The sequence below is a fragment of the Apis dorsata genome, unplaced genomic scaffold (genome assembly GCF_000469605.1).
Source record: "Apis dorsata unplaced genomic scaffold, Apis dorsata 1.3 scaffold_722, whole genome shotgun sequence".
In the NCBI taxonomy this organism is placed as follows: domain Eukaryota; kingdom Metazoa; phylum Arthropoda; class Insecta; order Hymenoptera; family Apidae; genus Apis; species Apis dorsata.
Window position 1 is genome coordinate 125,076 of NW_006263889.1, and position 15,647 is coordinate 140,722.

At 22.6% G+C, this 15,647-nt stretch overlaps 5 protein-coding genes across 8 annotated transcripts in view; 2 read left to right on the top strand and 3 right to left on the bottom strand.

The window, feature by feature from the left end:
• The window catches only part of LOC102676070 (ubiquitin carboxyl-terminal hydrolase 10), a 5,391-nt gene extending 1,113 nt beyond the window's left edge, over nucleotides 1-4,278 (top strand). Inside the window, exons 2-9 of the mRNA XM_006622534.2 lie at nucleotides 130-316; nucleotides 390-1,739; nucleotides 1,845-2,043; nucleotides 2,158-2,407; nucleotides 2,511-2,597; nucleotides 2,676-2,840; nucleotides 2,910-3,138; nucleotides 3,213-4,278. Of these exons, the coding sequence (XP_006622597.1) occupies nucleotides 130-316; nucleotides 390-1,739; nucleotides 1,845-2,043; nucleotides 2,158-2,407; nucleotides 2,511-2,597; nucleotides 2,676-2,840; nucleotides 2,910-3,138; nucleotides 3,213-3,499 (2,754 nt within the window). The 3' untranslated portion in view covers nucleotides 3,500-4,278. The remainder of the gene's footprint in view (nucleotides 1-129; nucleotides 317-389; nucleotides 1,740-1,844; nucleotides 2,044-2,157; nucleotides 2,408-2,510; nucleotides 2,598-2,675; nucleotides 2,841-2,909; nucleotides 3,139-3,212) is intronic.
• Nucleotides 4,279-5,161: 883 nt separating this feature from the next.
• LOC102676347 (lariat debranching enzyme-like) lies at nucleotides 5,162-8,609 on the bottom strand. 4 transcript variants are annotated; one of them, XM_006622536.2, is made up of 8 exons: nucleotides 8,215-8,600; nucleotides 7,847-8,138; nucleotides 7,617-7,717; nucleotides 7,056-7,540; nucleotides 6,514-6,614; nucleotides 5,979-6,114; nucleotides 5,563-5,775; nucleotides 5,162-5,486 (listed from the first exon to the last, which is right to left on the bottom strand). In XM_006622536.2, the coding sequence occupies exons 1-8, from the start codon at nucleotides 8,409-8,411 to the stop codon at nucleotides 5,299-5,301; spliced, it is 1,713 nt and encodes a 570-aa protein (XP_006622599.1). In that variant the 5' UTR covers nucleotides 8,412-8,600; the 3' UTR covers nucleotides 5,162-5,298. The 4 variants fall into 4 exon arrangements, with proteins under 4 accessions (XP_006622599.1, XP_031369579.1, XP_031369578.1 ...); XM_031513719.1 differs by having other exon boundaries at nucleotides 7,347-7,540; nucleotides 8,215-8,599; XM_031513718.1 differs by lacking the exons at nucleotides 5,162-5,486; nucleotides 5,563-5,775 and having other exon boundaries at nucleotides 5,980-6,114; nucleotides 6,514-6,615; nucleotides 6,702-7,540; nucleotides 8,215-8,609.
• Nucleotides 8,610-8,641: 32 nt separating this feature from the next.
• Nucleotides 8,642-10,714, top strand: LOC102676200 (N(6)-adenine-specific DNA methyltransferase METTL4). Its single transcript, XM_031513720.1, has 5 exons — nucleotides 8,642-9,033; nucleotides 9,113-9,471; nucleotides 9,767-9,941; nucleotides 10,029-10,200; nucleotides 10,295-10,714. Exons 1-5 carry the CDS (start codon nucleotides 8,779-8,781, stop codon nucleotides 10,453-10,455), a joined length of 1,122 nt encoding a protein of 373 aa, XP_031369580.1. The 5' UTR covers nucleotides 8,642-8,778; the 3' UTR covers nucleotides 10,456-10,714.
• Nucleotides 10,498-13,623, bottom strand: LOC102676882 (UDP-glucose 4-epimerase-like). Its single transcript, XM_006622542.2, has 7 exons — nucleotides 13,248-13,623; nucleotides 11,915-12,161; nucleotides 11,708-11,821; nucleotides 11,464-11,640; nucleotides 11,077-11,257; nucleotides 10,712-10,993; nucleotides 10,498-10,640 (listed from the first exon to the last, which is right to left on the bottom strand). Exons 2-7 carry the CDS (start codon nucleotides 12,155-12,157, stop codon nucleotides 10,546-10,548), a joined length of 1,092 nt encoding a protein of 363 aa, XP_006622605.1. The 5' UTR covers nucleotides 12,158-12,161; nucleotides 13,248-13,623; the 3' UTR covers nucleotides 10,498-10,545.
• A 103-nt stretch (nucleotides 13,624-13,726) lies between these two features.
• Nucleotides 13,727-15,610, bottom strand: LOC102676747 (40-kDa huntingtin-associated protein-like). The gene is made up of 7 exons (XM_006622540.2): nucleotides 15,232-15,610; nucleotides 15,071-15,117; nucleotides 14,779-14,981; nucleotides 14,486-14,687; nucleotides 14,277-14,379; nucleotides 14,083-14,201; nucleotides 13,727-14,004 (listed from the first exon to the last, which is right to left on the bottom strand). Exons 1-7 carry the CDS (start codon nucleotides 15,288-15,290, stop codon nucleotides 13,835-13,837), a joined length of 903 nt encoding a protein of 300 aa, XP_006622603.1. The 5' UTR covers nucleotides 15,291-15,610; the 3' UTR covers nucleotides 13,727-13,834.
• Nucleotides 15,611-15,647: the final 37 nt, after the last annotated feature.

The window sequence follows — 15,647 nt, forward strand, 5'->3', positions numbered from 1 at the left end:
TACTTTATCATAAAGGATATTATATAGATTTTTTATAATAAATAATTTTATAATATAATATAATATTTATAATAAATAATATTATTTTTATGAGATATTAAGTTATAAATAAATCTTTTTTTGTTTCAGCTTGATTTCCAATTTTTAGATTTACATGATTTAAATGATAATGATAAGAATCATTTAATAAACATTTTAAAATCTAATGTTACTAATAATACTTTAAAATTACCATGGGATATAGTTGAAGCTAATAATGATACGAACGCCTCCATAACAGAAATTCCACAACTCCATAATCAATGGTATCATAATGGTAATTATTTAAAATTATCTATTATAATATTTTTATTTTTATGTTTTATTTAACTTCATTTTTCATTTATTAGTGCCACCACCACCCTCATATGCACAGCAAATAGTATGTAGCGATTGGCAAGGACCAGCAATGTATCCTGTTCCAACAGATGCTCATATACAACCATTTATGCCTGCAATGACTTATTCTCATCCTGGATATAATCTTGGAGGTGAGATTCATGATGTTAACTGTAATAGAGAAACTAATAGAAGAAATAATAGAGGGAGAGGAATAAAAAGAGATAATTTTAATCGTGGAATAAGTACTGCAAATGAAATGCAACCAGGATACATGGGAGAACAAGGACAATTTCATCCTCCTTTATCTTTTGTTGTTATGTATCCAGATCAAACACAACAACAGCAATTCTCTGGTCATGTTCATTATCCTCCATTAGCTATATATCAGCCAAATATTCATACACATACAAGCACACATCCTCATACACAACCTACTTATGGATATTCTCCATATCATCATCCTTCAGGAAATATAAGATGTGTTCGACAAGCAGCACCTATGCTTTCTCAATCTACTCAAGAATGTACAAAAGTACAAACCACAAAATCTCATGAGAAACGAGTGCAAAATGTTTATACGCCTGTCAAACAACCTTTTCATCAAGTAAATGAAGAAGATAATTCTTCGCAGACCAATATAGTTACTACAGTAATAACTGTAAATAATAGTAAAGTAGAACAATGTACTAATAATGTGGATGAAAATATTATCAATAGAAAAAATTCAACCACAAATGGAAAAGTACCTCCTGTTAATGTTAAAATAGAGCATAACATTGTATCAACTGTAAATGAAAAGTGTAATGGAGCTGAAAAAAATGATGTACCATGCGTAAATATTAATAGTAGTATTGAAGTGAAACAAAATGGAGAAACCAATAAAGAATATAAAAATGAAACTGTTTCTAGTATTAAAACTACTGTTGTTAAAACATTATCAAAACCAATTTCTAAAAATGAAAGTGAAATACATAAAGAAGATTCTAAAAAATGTATTCAAGACGAAATTGTCATTAAAACACCAAGCAATTCATCTAATGCAATAAGCACTCCTGCTACATCATTACCAACTTTATCTAGTGTATCTTGGGCTAGTATTTTAAAAAAAGGAAGCGCAGAAACACAATCAAATCCATTAAATTACAAACCAACAGCACGCATTAATCCTCTATTGATTACAGAAAACAATACAACACCAAAAATTATACAATCAATAGAGAAAGATCAATCTAACACAACATTATTTATAAATGAAAATATATCATCCAATTTACAAAATATTGAAAATGAAAATAAAAAACCACAAACAGAATCCTTACAGAATCATTACAATGATCCTATTGCTTTTCGAATGGGTGGTGAGTAAATAAAATTAATAAATAAAAATAAATTTTTTTATTTAAATATCTAATATGTATCAAATATATATCTTACTAATATGATATTAATATCTTTTATTATAGAATTTTTACTAAATTATCAAATGGATAAACAAACTGTCAGTTTATTACCTAGAGGACTAACAAATCGTAGTAATTATTGTTATATTAATAGTATATTGCAAGCTTTGCTTGCTTGTCCACCTTTTTACAATCTTTTAATGGCTCTACCACATTCTAAAAATCCTAGTAAAATGTCTTCCACTCCACTTATTGATAATATGTAAGTAAAGTTAACATTTTTTACAATTTTTAATGTAAATATTTTATTAAATATTAAATATATATTATGTTATTTTAATATTTCTAGTAAATATTAAATCATTTTTTTATATAGGATCAAGTTTGTACATGAATTTACACCTTTGTCAGATGGTGCACGATTAGCTAGAAAAGATAGAGCAAATAAACGAGGAGAAGATATAGTAGTAGATATACAAAGTGGAGTGGCTTTTGAACCTTTTTATGTATATACAATGTTAAAAAATACATCAGCTGCAGGTGTGTTTTCAGTAGAAGGACGACAAGAAGATGCTGAAGAATTCCTTTCGTGCCTTCTGAATGGTATCAATGACGAAATGCTTGAAGTATGATCATAATAATCATTTTAATCGAGTTTTTATTTAATTTTAATTTAAATTTTAATTCGAATATAATATATATATATATAATATATTTATTTTTTCCCAGCTTATTAAATTAGTAAATAATGACCAAAATGTAACGAATAATATTGAAAGTAATATAAATTATAACAACGGAGAAGAAGAATGGAAGGTAAAATATGATATATGTTTGTTAAATAATGTAACAGTTAATTATAGAACAATATTAACATTAAAGTTTGACTTAAAGGTTATGGGTCCAAAAAATAAAGGATCTATTACACGATGTACTGAATTTGGAAGAACACCATTGTCTGATATATTTCGTGGACAATTGAGATCTAGAGTATCGAGGGCAGGAGAACAACCAACAGATAACGTCCAACCTTTTTTTACGTTACAACTTGATATTGAAGTACTATCCTATAAGAAACCCAATATATATTATTTATATTAATATAATAATAAAATATTTTATTTTTAGAAAGCAGAATCTGTTAAAGGTGCACTAGAAATTCTTGTTGGAAAAGATCAATTAGAAGGAATGACATGTAGTAAAACGAAACAACAAATAGAAGCTTGGAAACAAGTTACTTTAGAAGAATTACCTGTCATTCTTATATTACATTTAAAATGGTTTGATTACAAACTCGATGGTTGCTCAAAAATTGTGAAAAGTGTAGAATTTCCAATTGATTTAAAATTGGATAGCAGTTAGTAACATTTTATTAATTTTTGTGTTTCCTTGAATTTAAAACATTTTAAATCATTCTAAATTTTTTTGTAGAATTCCTGTCGCCAAATGCTATAAAAAAATTAAATCCCAAGCAAAAACATTATAAATTATTTGCAGTTACTTATCATGATGGGAAAGAAGCAACAAAAGGTCATTATGTTACAGATGCTTTTCATGTTGGATATGGTGGTTGGGTCAGGTATGATGATAGTTCATTAAAAGGTATTTCTGAAAGTAATGTATTAAAACCTACACCTCCGAGAGTTCCATATTTATTATATTATCGACGATGTGACACTATTGGAAATAATCAATCAAATAGTGGTAAAATACGTTAAAATCAAAAAAATTAATTATGAATATAAATAAATCTATATTCTAAGCCCAAAGAGGCAACTTATGAAAATAGATTTTATAGATTTGTGGTTCTTGTTGATATTTGTATCTAAGTACAGAGAATGTTTCTCAATCAATATCAAGAAAAAATAGAAAAATATTTCCTTTTAATATGCTTGTACTTTCATGAAACATTTGTACTAAGATTGTTGTTACGAGATTTATGCATAGTTTTCTTAATACGCGAAATAAATAATAGTTAAAGTTGAAGTTAAAGAAGAGTTTTGATTTTGGTATTCATAGTTCTATCAAAGTTAATAAGTGCTTACACATTACATTTTATCAAAATATTAAATGTCACAATCTCTTGTACATATCTTTCTTATTCTATTATGAATCTGTAATGTATAAATCATATACATAATAATCTTGTAGAAAAGAGAACAAAAATAGTGAAAGGTTTTTCTACTTTAATGACAAAATTTCTATGAAATGCAAATTTTATATATCTAAAAAAAGATACATCTTATGCCTTAAGTTATTTTTGTATATAACCTTCCTACGCCCCTATTCCAACCTATCAATTATTTTATTTTATTAGCATATATTAGCTTAATTAGCTATTTTTTAATCAGAAAAAATATAAATAAAAAAATTCTATATATATGTATATGGAATTTTTATATATATATAAAGTATTAATCATATATTATTATAAAAAATATAAATATAAATTTTTCAAACCAAAGAAATAATTGGTAAGATGGAATACGAATATTATCAGTGGGGAAGATTGTATAAATAAAAATACATGAAATTTGTGTAAAAAATTGTCTTGTGTGTGTCAAAGTTGTATCTTTAATTACAAATTCTTTTTATATATATATTATTGCTATTGTATTTTTTATGTATTAACAAATGTAAGATTACATTTTCCATTTTTTCAAACAAGTTTAGTAAATAGATTAATTTAATGATTATACGCTTGTATTTAGAAATGATTATTTGTATTTTTGTTTTTATTATTAAAATACTTAATTTATTTTAAGATACTTATTATCAAAATGTATTAAGAGTGAAAAAGTAAAAATTATTGTTTACTAAATTGATTCTATATAAATTATGAATTTAATATTGTTTTGCTTTTGGATTAATATATGTATAATTTTGTAACTTTCCTGTTTTTCAATCTTTTTTTATTGCTTCTAGATTAAATATACTAACATATTAAATGTAATGATTTAATATAATTTTAAAATAATAATTTAATAAAACAGCAAAGTTACAGAATCCCATTGCGAAACATCTTATTTATATTTTATTTTCCAAATAATGTAGATAAGAGTTCTTAGTAAAATAACACTTCCTGTGGAAATGTATATATATATACATTTATAATAATATATATCTAAGATTTATAAAAACTATAATAAAAATATGTATATATATGTTATTAAAATTCAATCATCATTTGTTAAAAATTATTTATTGTTTCAAATACTTACATTTAATTTTAATTTTTTTATTATAATATTATGAGAACATAAAATTCATATAAAAATTACAGTTAAATAATATATTTTAATAAATAAAGAACTCTGTAATACTTCTAATAATTACTTATTTTATTCATATTCTGTATATTTATAAATAAAATAATTTTATGTATTAAGAGTTTTATTTGTAATATTGTATTTTATTGTATTTTATAATATTATATAGTTTGAAATCCTCCAAAGTATGTAATACTTATCAAGAATATTAAACAGATAAAAGAAATGCATTCAGAAAATGAAAGATGCTAAAAATGTGGCAGACAAACTTTACCAGCAAATAATTCTGAAATTACTGTAATCCATAAAGCTAAAACAAAAAGTATATAAGAAATGCCAACTTGATGCGAATTTGGTAATTGATATGGTTGTCCACCAATTTCATCAATATGGAATCCCATTGGAAATATAACAGCTGCTAAGCAAAATAGTACCACTGAAATAAAGTTTATATTTTATAATGTATAAAGAATTATTTTTCAAAAAAAATTAACATTATTAATTATACTTACTAGCTGTAAATCCTACCCATCTTGCATAAGGGATGACATTACGATCCCAATGAGAACTAGCTAATAATATTATAGTGGCTGTTATTAAAATGCAACCAACAAAAATACAAACAAGAGCCATAAACCATTCTGGCTGTAAATCTGGACTATAACAAACTTGAGGTCTATTATACAAGGTCATGCATGACCACATTAATCCTAATCTTGTATCTCCTGAAAAAAAATCAAAATAAAATATTTTATATAAACAATATAAAACATAAAATATTTTATATAAACAATAATGATAATATATAATTTATTTTTAGAAATAGTTTAAAATCATATAAAAAATAAAAAATAATAAAAATTATTGAATCGTTAAATAAAAATCATATCATTATTATAAAAAATCAATAAACAAAAATATTACTCACCACCGACATCAGTTATAATCCAATCAGGCATTGCAAGGCTTACAATTGCGAATACATCGGCAGCAAGAAACAATGTTCCCGAAATAATTGTTAGTTTATCCATTATGTTAATAATAATTAATTTCATTTTAATGTACTAAAAGTAAATAAAATTATCATTATGGAAATTTTATTTTCTAATTACTTGAATAAAATCTAATGTATTTAAAGTTTTTTCGTTTAACCAATATTGCTTCTTTGTACGTTATGCATATAGTATACAGTTTTCTAACCTAACATTTGTGTAACTTATTTATATAGATATATAAAAATAATATATATAAGATTAAACAATTTAAAAAAAATCAAACAATTAATTAAATGTAGTAAATAAAAAATACAATTAATATATATTATTTTTATACTTGTAAAAAAAATAACTTTTTTACAAATAGTGAATTATATTTTATGTACATATTTTTATCACACAATTCATTTAAGTTTTTCATATACAACTCTATTTTTATAGTAAATAAAACATTTTAAATATAATTACTAAATAAAATATTTTGCTCCAGTTAAAGAGTATTTGAATATATAGAATGATTTCGTCGTTTAAACTTCTTACAATTGGGTTCAATTTGAATGAAATGATTACCTGAAATATAAACAATATATTTTACTATATAATTAATTAAAACAATAATGTGATACATTATAGTGCAAAAATAATGTATCACTCACTATCATCTGTACAATCATAATTTACTGTTGATGATAAACTGTTAAGACTTTCATTTACAATATCTTTACTGTTATTTATTTCTGATTCTTGTTCTTCATTATTACTTTTTGGAGATAAATTTAATGGTGACGTTCGATTAAATGAATCACTAGTTAAACTTCCATCAAATGTAGAATTTAAAATGTTATCTTCATCAAAGGAAGCAGAAATTTCATGAGAACTTGATATTTGGTCACATGATGTTTCCATTAATGATTCGTTTGATTTAAATTCTTTTGTATTATTCATTAATAACAATAAAACAGATGGATCATCAATGCCTAAAGTATTACAAAAATGTGTTGTTTGGATATTTACTAATAATTGTGGTGGTTCCACTGATATATCTATAGCATCAGGATTATATGGTTTCACTGTTTGTGTAAAATTTAATGGAATTTGTAAATTATAATTAAATTTTTTTAAAACTAATGCCTTTTCCTCTACAGTTGGAGTAAATATCCATCTAGTATTACCATATTGTCCAGGCATATAATGAATTCCACTTTTGACACTCAATAAATGATTTGTTAAATATAATATTGTTAACCATTCTAAGTCATAATGTAATTTTAATGGTAAATCTAAATTATGTTTTATTTCAATTACTTGAAGAAATTTTCTTTTTGGAAGACATTTATCTAGAGCTAGAAATTTAGTTATTCTTGTTCCTTCTTTTTCAGGAACAAGTGCTGCAAATTTACAATGTAAATGTGCAGAAAACCAATAATTTGGATAATGATGTTCTAAAAGTTCCATACATGGTGGACTACCAAGCATGTTATTTTCAATATCATTTCTATAATAAAAAAATAAACTATTACAAATATTTATATTTTCAAAAATTAATATTTTAAAATTTTGCATTAGCTTACTTGAAAAATGGTTTCCCTTTTAATAAAATATTTTCATCTCCATATTTAGTTATGCCTGAAGGCCAATCATGAGATAAGAAAATATCAATATTACCAGTTAGCTACAAATAATATTATCATAAATAAAATGAATAATAAAATAATGAAATATAATAAAATAAAAAATAATGTAACAAATGAAAAATTGTTATTTTTTTTAAGATATACATTAAAAAAGAAAAACATATTACCTGTTTTAATCTAAATATTTCTAAATTTCTAATATGATATACACTTCTAATTGTATTTTCATTATATGGTGGTTTCTCATGATGTCCTTGCATCCAATGTTGACTTTTATAAATGCCTGATAATCCTGCAATTCTAATTCCACCTATTGTTATTACATTAGCATATCCTAAATAATAAATATTAGGAGCTACCCATCCACCATATGGTAATTCTTGAAGATAATTTGAAGCTTCATGATTTCCTCCAATAAATATTGTTAACACAGGAGCAATTTTTTCTCCAGAGTAATACCTATAATATATTATAAAATTTTTAGAATTTAATTCTCATTTTATATTATACACAATATATTAGATATTAAACTCACTTATAAAAGGTACACATATCTTTGTATTTATCAGGTACTGCCATACAATGTAAATCACTTAAATTTCTTATCGATTGAAAATCTCCACAACAAATGAGTAAATCTATTTTTTTTCCATTAGTTTTTTCCATTTCTTGAATAGTTTCGTAAATAATATCCAATTCACCGTGTGCACAACCTTCCACAGCAATTCTCATTTTTACTTTTATTTATATATATTCATTAATAAATGATACATTTACTATTTCTCATTCACTGTTATAATTAAAGCTTAAGTATAATACCAAAAAATGTCAAAATATTAAGAAAAATATAGAATAATCACATATTCTAACCTAACCTAAAGATTTGTCACTATAATCGCCATTTTTTTTTTAACTTAGCATCTATATTACCATAGTAACATTAATGCTATGAAGTCTGCTTATTTTCGAAGTATTTAATAATCGAAATTTGTATCGAATACTTAATATATGTAAGATAATGATAGTACGACAATTAGAACAAGTAGATAGAAGATGTTTAATTATATTTAATCCATAGTGTGGTGTATTTATATCAATTATGAGTTTAATTTCCTCAACCGAAGAAGGATGGATAATATCTCATTTAAAATATCTTAATAATATTTATGCAAATGTAAAAAATGGCAGCACTAAATGTAAACTAATTTTTAATGAAGTATTATTTGAAATAAATTCTCAATATTTACGAGAAAATCAAACAATTCAATGCGAGCAACAAGATGGAATTTCATTACAAAGTAAAACTAGGAAAAGAAAACGATTAAAACTTTTACCAGATGAAGATTTAAAAGAAGTATAGTCGCTAGAAATAAAGAATTTAAAAATCTAATCATTGAACATAAATATAATTATAAATATAATTTATTTTGCAGATAAATTATATTAAACAAACATTCAATAAAATGATTTCAAAAACAGAGGGATTATTTTCTACTAATATACTATCTGATAATAATGAAGCAGCACGTTTGGCATCTCAAAAATTTTATCAAGATACATTTTGTAATGAAAAAGAAAATTTTTATGGTTGTAACGATATGGATATAGTTATTACATCGGAGTTAAAAGAAAAAAGATATGTTTTCCCTCAAAAATGTAAATTTTATTGCTATGATGTGAGAGATATTGCGAAAAAGTTGGACCTGAACAACCAATATGATTTTATATTGTTGGATCCTCCTTGGTGGAACAAGTCCATAAGAAGAAAAAAAACCAGATATTCAGAAGCTAGGTGATCTTGTATGGTTCAATATAAGCCATTAAAAAAGAAAGCTCTGAACAATTTAATGAGAACAAGTACTTTGATAATAGTATAAGTTTTTCTTGTTCTCAATTTTGTGAGTATATGGGTAAATAAGATTTTAGATGCAACTTATCACCATAAAAAACTCATATTGAATAATATTGATATAGATTTTATCATATTGATCAATTGTATTTATATATATAAAAATATTTTTAATAATAATGTTATAAATAATATTTTATATCATACAAATTATTTTTTATATTTTTTTGTTAAATAGTTATAAAATGATGTACAATGAAGAATTGGCTAAGATACCAATTGGCAAATTATTATGTTCAAATGGACTTGTAGCAATATGGTGTACCAATGCTCCAAGTCATCTACATAGTATTTTTAATAATATATTTCCATCTTGGGGTGTTACATATAGAGCAAAATGGTATTGGGTTAAAGTAAGTACATATATAATATAATATATATAATTTATAACTAATAACAGTTATATATACTATATATTATAATTGACATTAATATTTTAGATAACTCAAGGAGGAAATACAATATGTAATTTTAATTGTGCACCTGGTAAACAACCTTATGAACTATTAGTTTTGGGATCTGTATTAAATGGAAATGAAATAAACATTCCTGATGGTAGATTATTAATAAGTGTACCAAGTGCAGTACATTCTCATAAACCACCACTTACAGGTAAAAATCATATATTATATGATTATATATCAGATATAAAAATTTATATTAAAAAGTGAATGAAAATATATAAAAATATTACTTTAATTTTTAGAAGTTATGAAAGATTATCTTCCAAATGAACCAAAATGTTTAGAAATATTTGCTAGATATTTGCTTCCAAGATGGACAAGCTGGGGTCTTGAGGTGTTAAAGTTTCAGCATTTATCATTGTATACAATATTAGAAGAAACAAAAGATACTCAAAATAAATAAATAATAATATAAATAAAATAATTAAATTTTAAAAAAATTAAATATTTAAATATTGTTGTTTTTTTATTTAATAATGATAAAATAGCATTATTACAAAGTGCCATTTATATATTCATTAATACCGTTTTTTATCGAATTACGATAACCATGTGGATTCATAGTTTGCCATCTCCAGAAATCTTCACCTATATTAAAAAATATTTTTAAAATAACATTTTAAAAAATGTAAAATGTATAATAATATAAATTGTCATACACATCCGTTCAACATTATATTTAGTTGTCCATCCCAATTCTTTTTCTGCTAAATCTGTATTAGCATACATAGATACTATATCACCCTCTCTTCTATCCTTAATAACATATGGTACTGTTGTCCCTGTGACATTCTCAAAAATTTTAATTAATTCAAGTACAGATACACCTTTACCAGTACCTAAATTATAAATTTTTAGCCTCAAATGTTGTTTGTGTAAAGCATTTAAAGCTGCTACATGACCAGCAGCTAAATCCATAACATGAATATAATCACGTATACCTATATAAAAATAAATACATTTTAATAATATATTTAAATAATAAATAATAAATTCTTTATATTATATAGAAAAAAAAACATACCTGTACCATCTTTTGTAGGATAATCACCACCAAAAATGACAAGTTCAGGTTTATGTCTTAAAGCTACTTGTGCTATGTAAGGCATTAAATTTGTAAATGGTTTTGTAGGATCTTCTCCAATCAAACCACTTTGATGAGCACCTACTGGGTTAAAATATCTTAGGGAAATAATATTCCAATTCTGTTAAATAAAAATAAAAAAATCATATATTTATACGTTTCAATTTCATTGAAAATTTTTTTTATTGATAAATTATCAAATATGTAAATTATTTTTTTTTTATTTTTTGGAATTATTTTTATAACGTATATTTATATATACGTATATTATATATAATTAATAATATATTTTATATATAATTATATTTTTTTTCAATTAAAAAGCACCTTTTCAGCTCTCGATATATCTTTAAGCATTTCTTCAATAAAATATTTTGTTCGACCATATACATTTGTGATATTTCCCGTTGGATGTTCTTCTGTAATTGGAAGTTGATTTGGTTCTCCATATACAGTACAAGAACTACTAAATACTAATTGGAAACATCCAGCAGCTTTCATTACCTTATAAAAAAATTAAATTTATTTTTCTTAAATATGTATATAAAGATTTATTCAATTAACATTTTACCTCTAACAAATTAATGGCACCGATAATATTATTTCGATAATAGTGAAGCGGAATTTGCATTGATTCGCCAACCGCCTTTATAGCCGCAAAATGAATTACACAATCTATTTTGTGCTAAAATACAATAAAATAATTTATTATAAATATTTTTAAATTATAAAATAATTTTAGATAATTTATTTTATTCATATTTTATTCATATTATACCTTATTAAAAACTATTTCAAGTTTATCTCGATCAATGAGATCGCAATTATAAAAAGTAACTTTTTTCCCTGTAATTTGTTCCACTCTTTTAAGAGCTGCAGATTCACCGCTTTCAGTTACACTATTAGCAAAATTATCTATTGCAATAACATCATATCCACTTTCTAAAAGTTCAATGATACAATGACTACCAATGTAACCCGCTCCTCCAGTTACAAAAATAGTTCTCCAATCTTTGGTCATATTGCTATTAAAAAAATAAGAATACTATAATGCATATATTTTCTTGTATTATTTACGATAATTTTTTGAAATCTTTATCGTTATCTTTCTAAAATTTTTAACTTCATCTTATTAAAGATTTTTTGTTTGAATCAAACTATTATGTTTAAGGGTGGAAATCTCATTTTTTATTAATTATGTGTATGATTTTTTTTTTAGTATCACATTCAATTTATTTTTATAAGTAAATTATATTGTTTCTTCATTTATATTTATCTTTTTTTTTTATATTTTACAAGTTAATCAAAACAAAATATATTTACATAAATAAAAATAATATATAAATATATATCATAGTATATACAAGCTAAAGTATAAAAATGTTTCGGACATTCACCTGTATCAAACTGAGTTCTAGGTCGTTGAAACACGTGGTAAATAATTATAGTTTATTAATTAACACAAAATTATAAGCTTTATATTAAATATAATTAATGTAAAATTAAATTAAATATTTGATCTAATCTTTTATTTTTTAAATTAAAAATAATGTCTTATAAAATAATAAACAATTAAAAAAATTTATTCTAAAAAAAAATATTAATTTTGTGAAAAAATTCATTGAAAAAATAAATATAGAAAATAAAAATAAATAAATATTTAAATTATTTACGATTGATGAATTTTACGATACTAAAATCGAACATTTTTAACATATTAGATACATAGAATAATTTTTATGTTATTTTGAATTAACATATTAAAATATGTATGAAAAATTTTTGATTTTTTATTATTTTTTATATACATAAACATAATAAAATATAAAAATAAAAAATATTAATTTATAATTTTTAATTTTGTTATTTATAATTTAATAACTTATTGAATGTATGATAAACATAAAAAAATTTCTTTGTTTTTTACAAATATTTTATGGCAATTAATGATTAAAATTAAAATTTACATTTAGAAAAACATTTTTTAAATAAGTTATTTATTTTTAAAAACATTGTAAAATATCATTTTGAAATATATTTTATTAAATATATTTTATTAAAAAAAATATAAATACAATTAATGTATAATTATATTTGTGAAAAAATATTACCTTAATAAAATAAAATTATGACGTCAAACGAATTCAGAAAGATTCGAGGACGAGTTCGCGTAATCACTGACTCTACCTTGATTACTTGCGTCGTCTTCTGATATAGGAAAGTAGAGTTTAGTATATTCGTGGAACGCGAAATATCCCCTCTTTTATAATACAATCATACGACTCATTGTAGAAATACGTATACTATACACATCGACCCTCTGCTTTCTGCTGCACAAGTTCTTCCTTTCACACTATTGAGATATTGTCTATCTATTTTTCTATTTTGTTTGCAAGAATGGGATAAAAATAATAGCTTAAATAGGAACTGGAATTATATATTATGTCATATATTATGTCAAGATATTTCTATTGAATTAATTAATAATAATTTATTAAGATAGAATATAATTAAATAATAGAAATGTAAAAAAAATAACAAATAAAAATATAAAAATTTTTTAAAAATATTATTTAAATAAAAATAAATATAAAATTAACAAATGATATTTATAATTTATAACTAGTTTTTAATAATTATAATTTAATTTTAATGTCAAATTATTATATAAAATGTAATTATATAACAAAAAATACATTTATTGTATTGTTAAAACTTGAATTAACTTATGTAATAACTCCTTTTGTTCAATATTTAAATAAGGCCACAATTCACTTTCTAGTTCTAGTAATGCTTGATAATCATGTGATTGGCATGATAATACTAATGATTGTAGTAATAGTAATTCATCTTCATTCATATTAAAATCTGAAATTTATTTTTTACAATTTTATAATTCTTTTTATTATTATTTAAATTACTGAAAAAGAAAAATATAATACTTACCATTATCTGTAGTTTCTTCTACCCATGCATACTTTTCCAAAACTTGTGCTAAAGAAGGTGCCAATCTTTGTGGTGATGGTTGAAGTATAAGTAATAACAGTACTCTAGTTATTTCACATCTATATATTTAATTATTTAATTAATTAATTTTTTATGTATCAATAAAATTTTATATTTTTAATTATATTTAATACCTGTGTAATATAATATTATAGTTTCCTTTTGCACCAGCATTAATATAACTTTCAACAAATTCAACAAAATCATTTAAAATTTGTAAAGCAGATACATAATCACCTGGTGAAATATTATGTACTATATAATACATATATATATAATGCTATATATAATATATAATATATAAACCAATCAATCAACAATAATTATTTAAATAAATATTTACCTTGTTTAATATGATATGATGCTAATGTATTAATAGCTTTTATAGTTGGAAAAATGTCAATCGCTTTACATAATTGTTGTATACCAGCTGGAGTAGGACCTAAAGCTAATGCTAATTCTAATGCTAAACCAGCTGACATAGTATTGAATCCTGGTTGATTATAACAATGTGTTAAAGCTTGACCAAAACAATTTACTGCAGCCTAATATAAAAATTTATAAAATTTTAAAAATTATACATAATTATATTTTATATTGTAATATAAAAAATTATAAATTATAAAAATAATAAACCTGTATATTTTCTTGTCCTATAGAAGAACATCCTATGTTTTTATCTTTTTTATCAGCCATAAGAAATTCTCGACCAGCTTTTATTAAAAAGTTTAATTCAGAAAAGGTATTTTCTAATGTTTCTTGACATCTAGCTGCAGCTAATAAACATAAACCTGCATATTGCCATAATTCTTTTTGTTCACATTCAATTGCCAATATTCCTAAAAAATAACATTATAATTTTTATAATATTAATAATATTATATCTTTTTTATCTTTTTAAGAATACATATCATATCATATAACATACCAAATTGATCACTTGCTTCAGCAACATTTGGTTTTCTTAAAAATCGTCTAAAATTAAATTTAAATAAGAATAAATTATAATATATTATGTGTATTAATAATAATTTTATTATAAATAATGGATTATTTTATAAAAAAAAAAATATATAATAGAATACTCACTTCTTTAGTTTATTCGATATATTATGATACTTTGTTAAAAAGTCTAATGAATCTCCCATCTTTTTAATTTGAATATGTCGTTTTTTTATTAATTAATTTTTTTAGTATCGCATTTTTTTTCTAAAGATATTTTTATAATTGGTTATACTATTATTGCTTTTAGACATTGTCTTTTTAATGTATTATAGCAAATATAATTATATAATAATATAATGCTATATTAAGCAATTGAATTAATTCTATTTTATTCATTTTACTTAATATTATTTTTTCATTTTCCAAATTTAATAATAATAGACATTTAAATTATATAAATTCTAAAATATATTAATTTTGTTATTTTAACTTATTCTTAATTTTTCTATATATTTATATATATATATTATATAAATTGATTAATGTATTATATACCGAAC

Excerpts from the sequence above, each read along its gene's own strand:
- LOC102676882 (XM_006622542.2), bottom strand. The coding sequence starts at position 12,157 with ATGACCAAAGATTGGAGAACTATTTTTGTAACTGGAGGAGCGGGTTAC. Across the intron at positions 11,822-11,914 it reads TTGAAATAGTTTTTAATAAG|CACAAAATAGATTGTGTAAT; the intron begins GTATAATATGAA and ends ATTGTATTTTAG. Across the intron at positions 11,641-11,707 it reads GTGCCATTAATTTGTTAGAG|GTAATGAAAGCTGCTGGATG; the intron begins GTAAAATGTTAA and ends TTTTTTTATAAG.
- LOC102676747 (XM_006622540.2), bottom strand. The coding sequence starts at position 15,290 with ATGGGAGATTCATTAGACTTTTTAACAAAGTATCATAATATATCGAAT. Across the intron at positions 15,118-15,231 it reads ATATCGAATAAACTAAAGAA|ACGATTTTTAAGAAAACCAA; the intron begins GTGAGTATTCTA and ends ATTTAATTTTAG. Across the intron at positions 14,982-15,070 it reads TGAAGCAAGTGATCAATTTG|GAATATTGGCAATTGAATGT; the intron begins GTATGTTATATG and ends GTTATTTTTTAG.
- LOC102676347 (XM_006622536.2), bottom strand. The coding sequence starts at position 8,411 with ATGAGAATTGCTGTGGAAGGTTGTGCACACGGTGAATTGGATATTATT. Across the intron at positions 8,139-8,214 it reads GATATGTGTACCTTTTATAA|GTATTACTCTGGAGAAAAAA; the intron begins GTGAGTTTAATA and ends AATATATTATAG. Across the intron at positions 5,487-5,562 it reads ATGGGTAGGATTTACAGCTA|TGGTACTATTTTGCTTAGCA; the intron begins GTAAGTATAATT and ends ACTTTATTTCAG.
- LOC102676200 (XM_031513720.1), top strand. The coding sequence starts at position 8,779 with ATGAGTTTAATTTCCTCAACCGAAGAAGGATGGATAATATCTCATTTA. Across the intron at positions 9,034-9,112 it reads CAGATGAAGATTTAAAAGAA|ATAAATTATATTAAACAAAC; the intron begins GTATAGTCGCTA and ends TTTATTTTGCAG. Across the intron at positions 10,201-10,294 it reads TCATAAACCACCACTTACAG|AAGTTATGAAAGATTATCTT; the intron begins GTAAAAATCATA and ends TTTAATTTTTAG.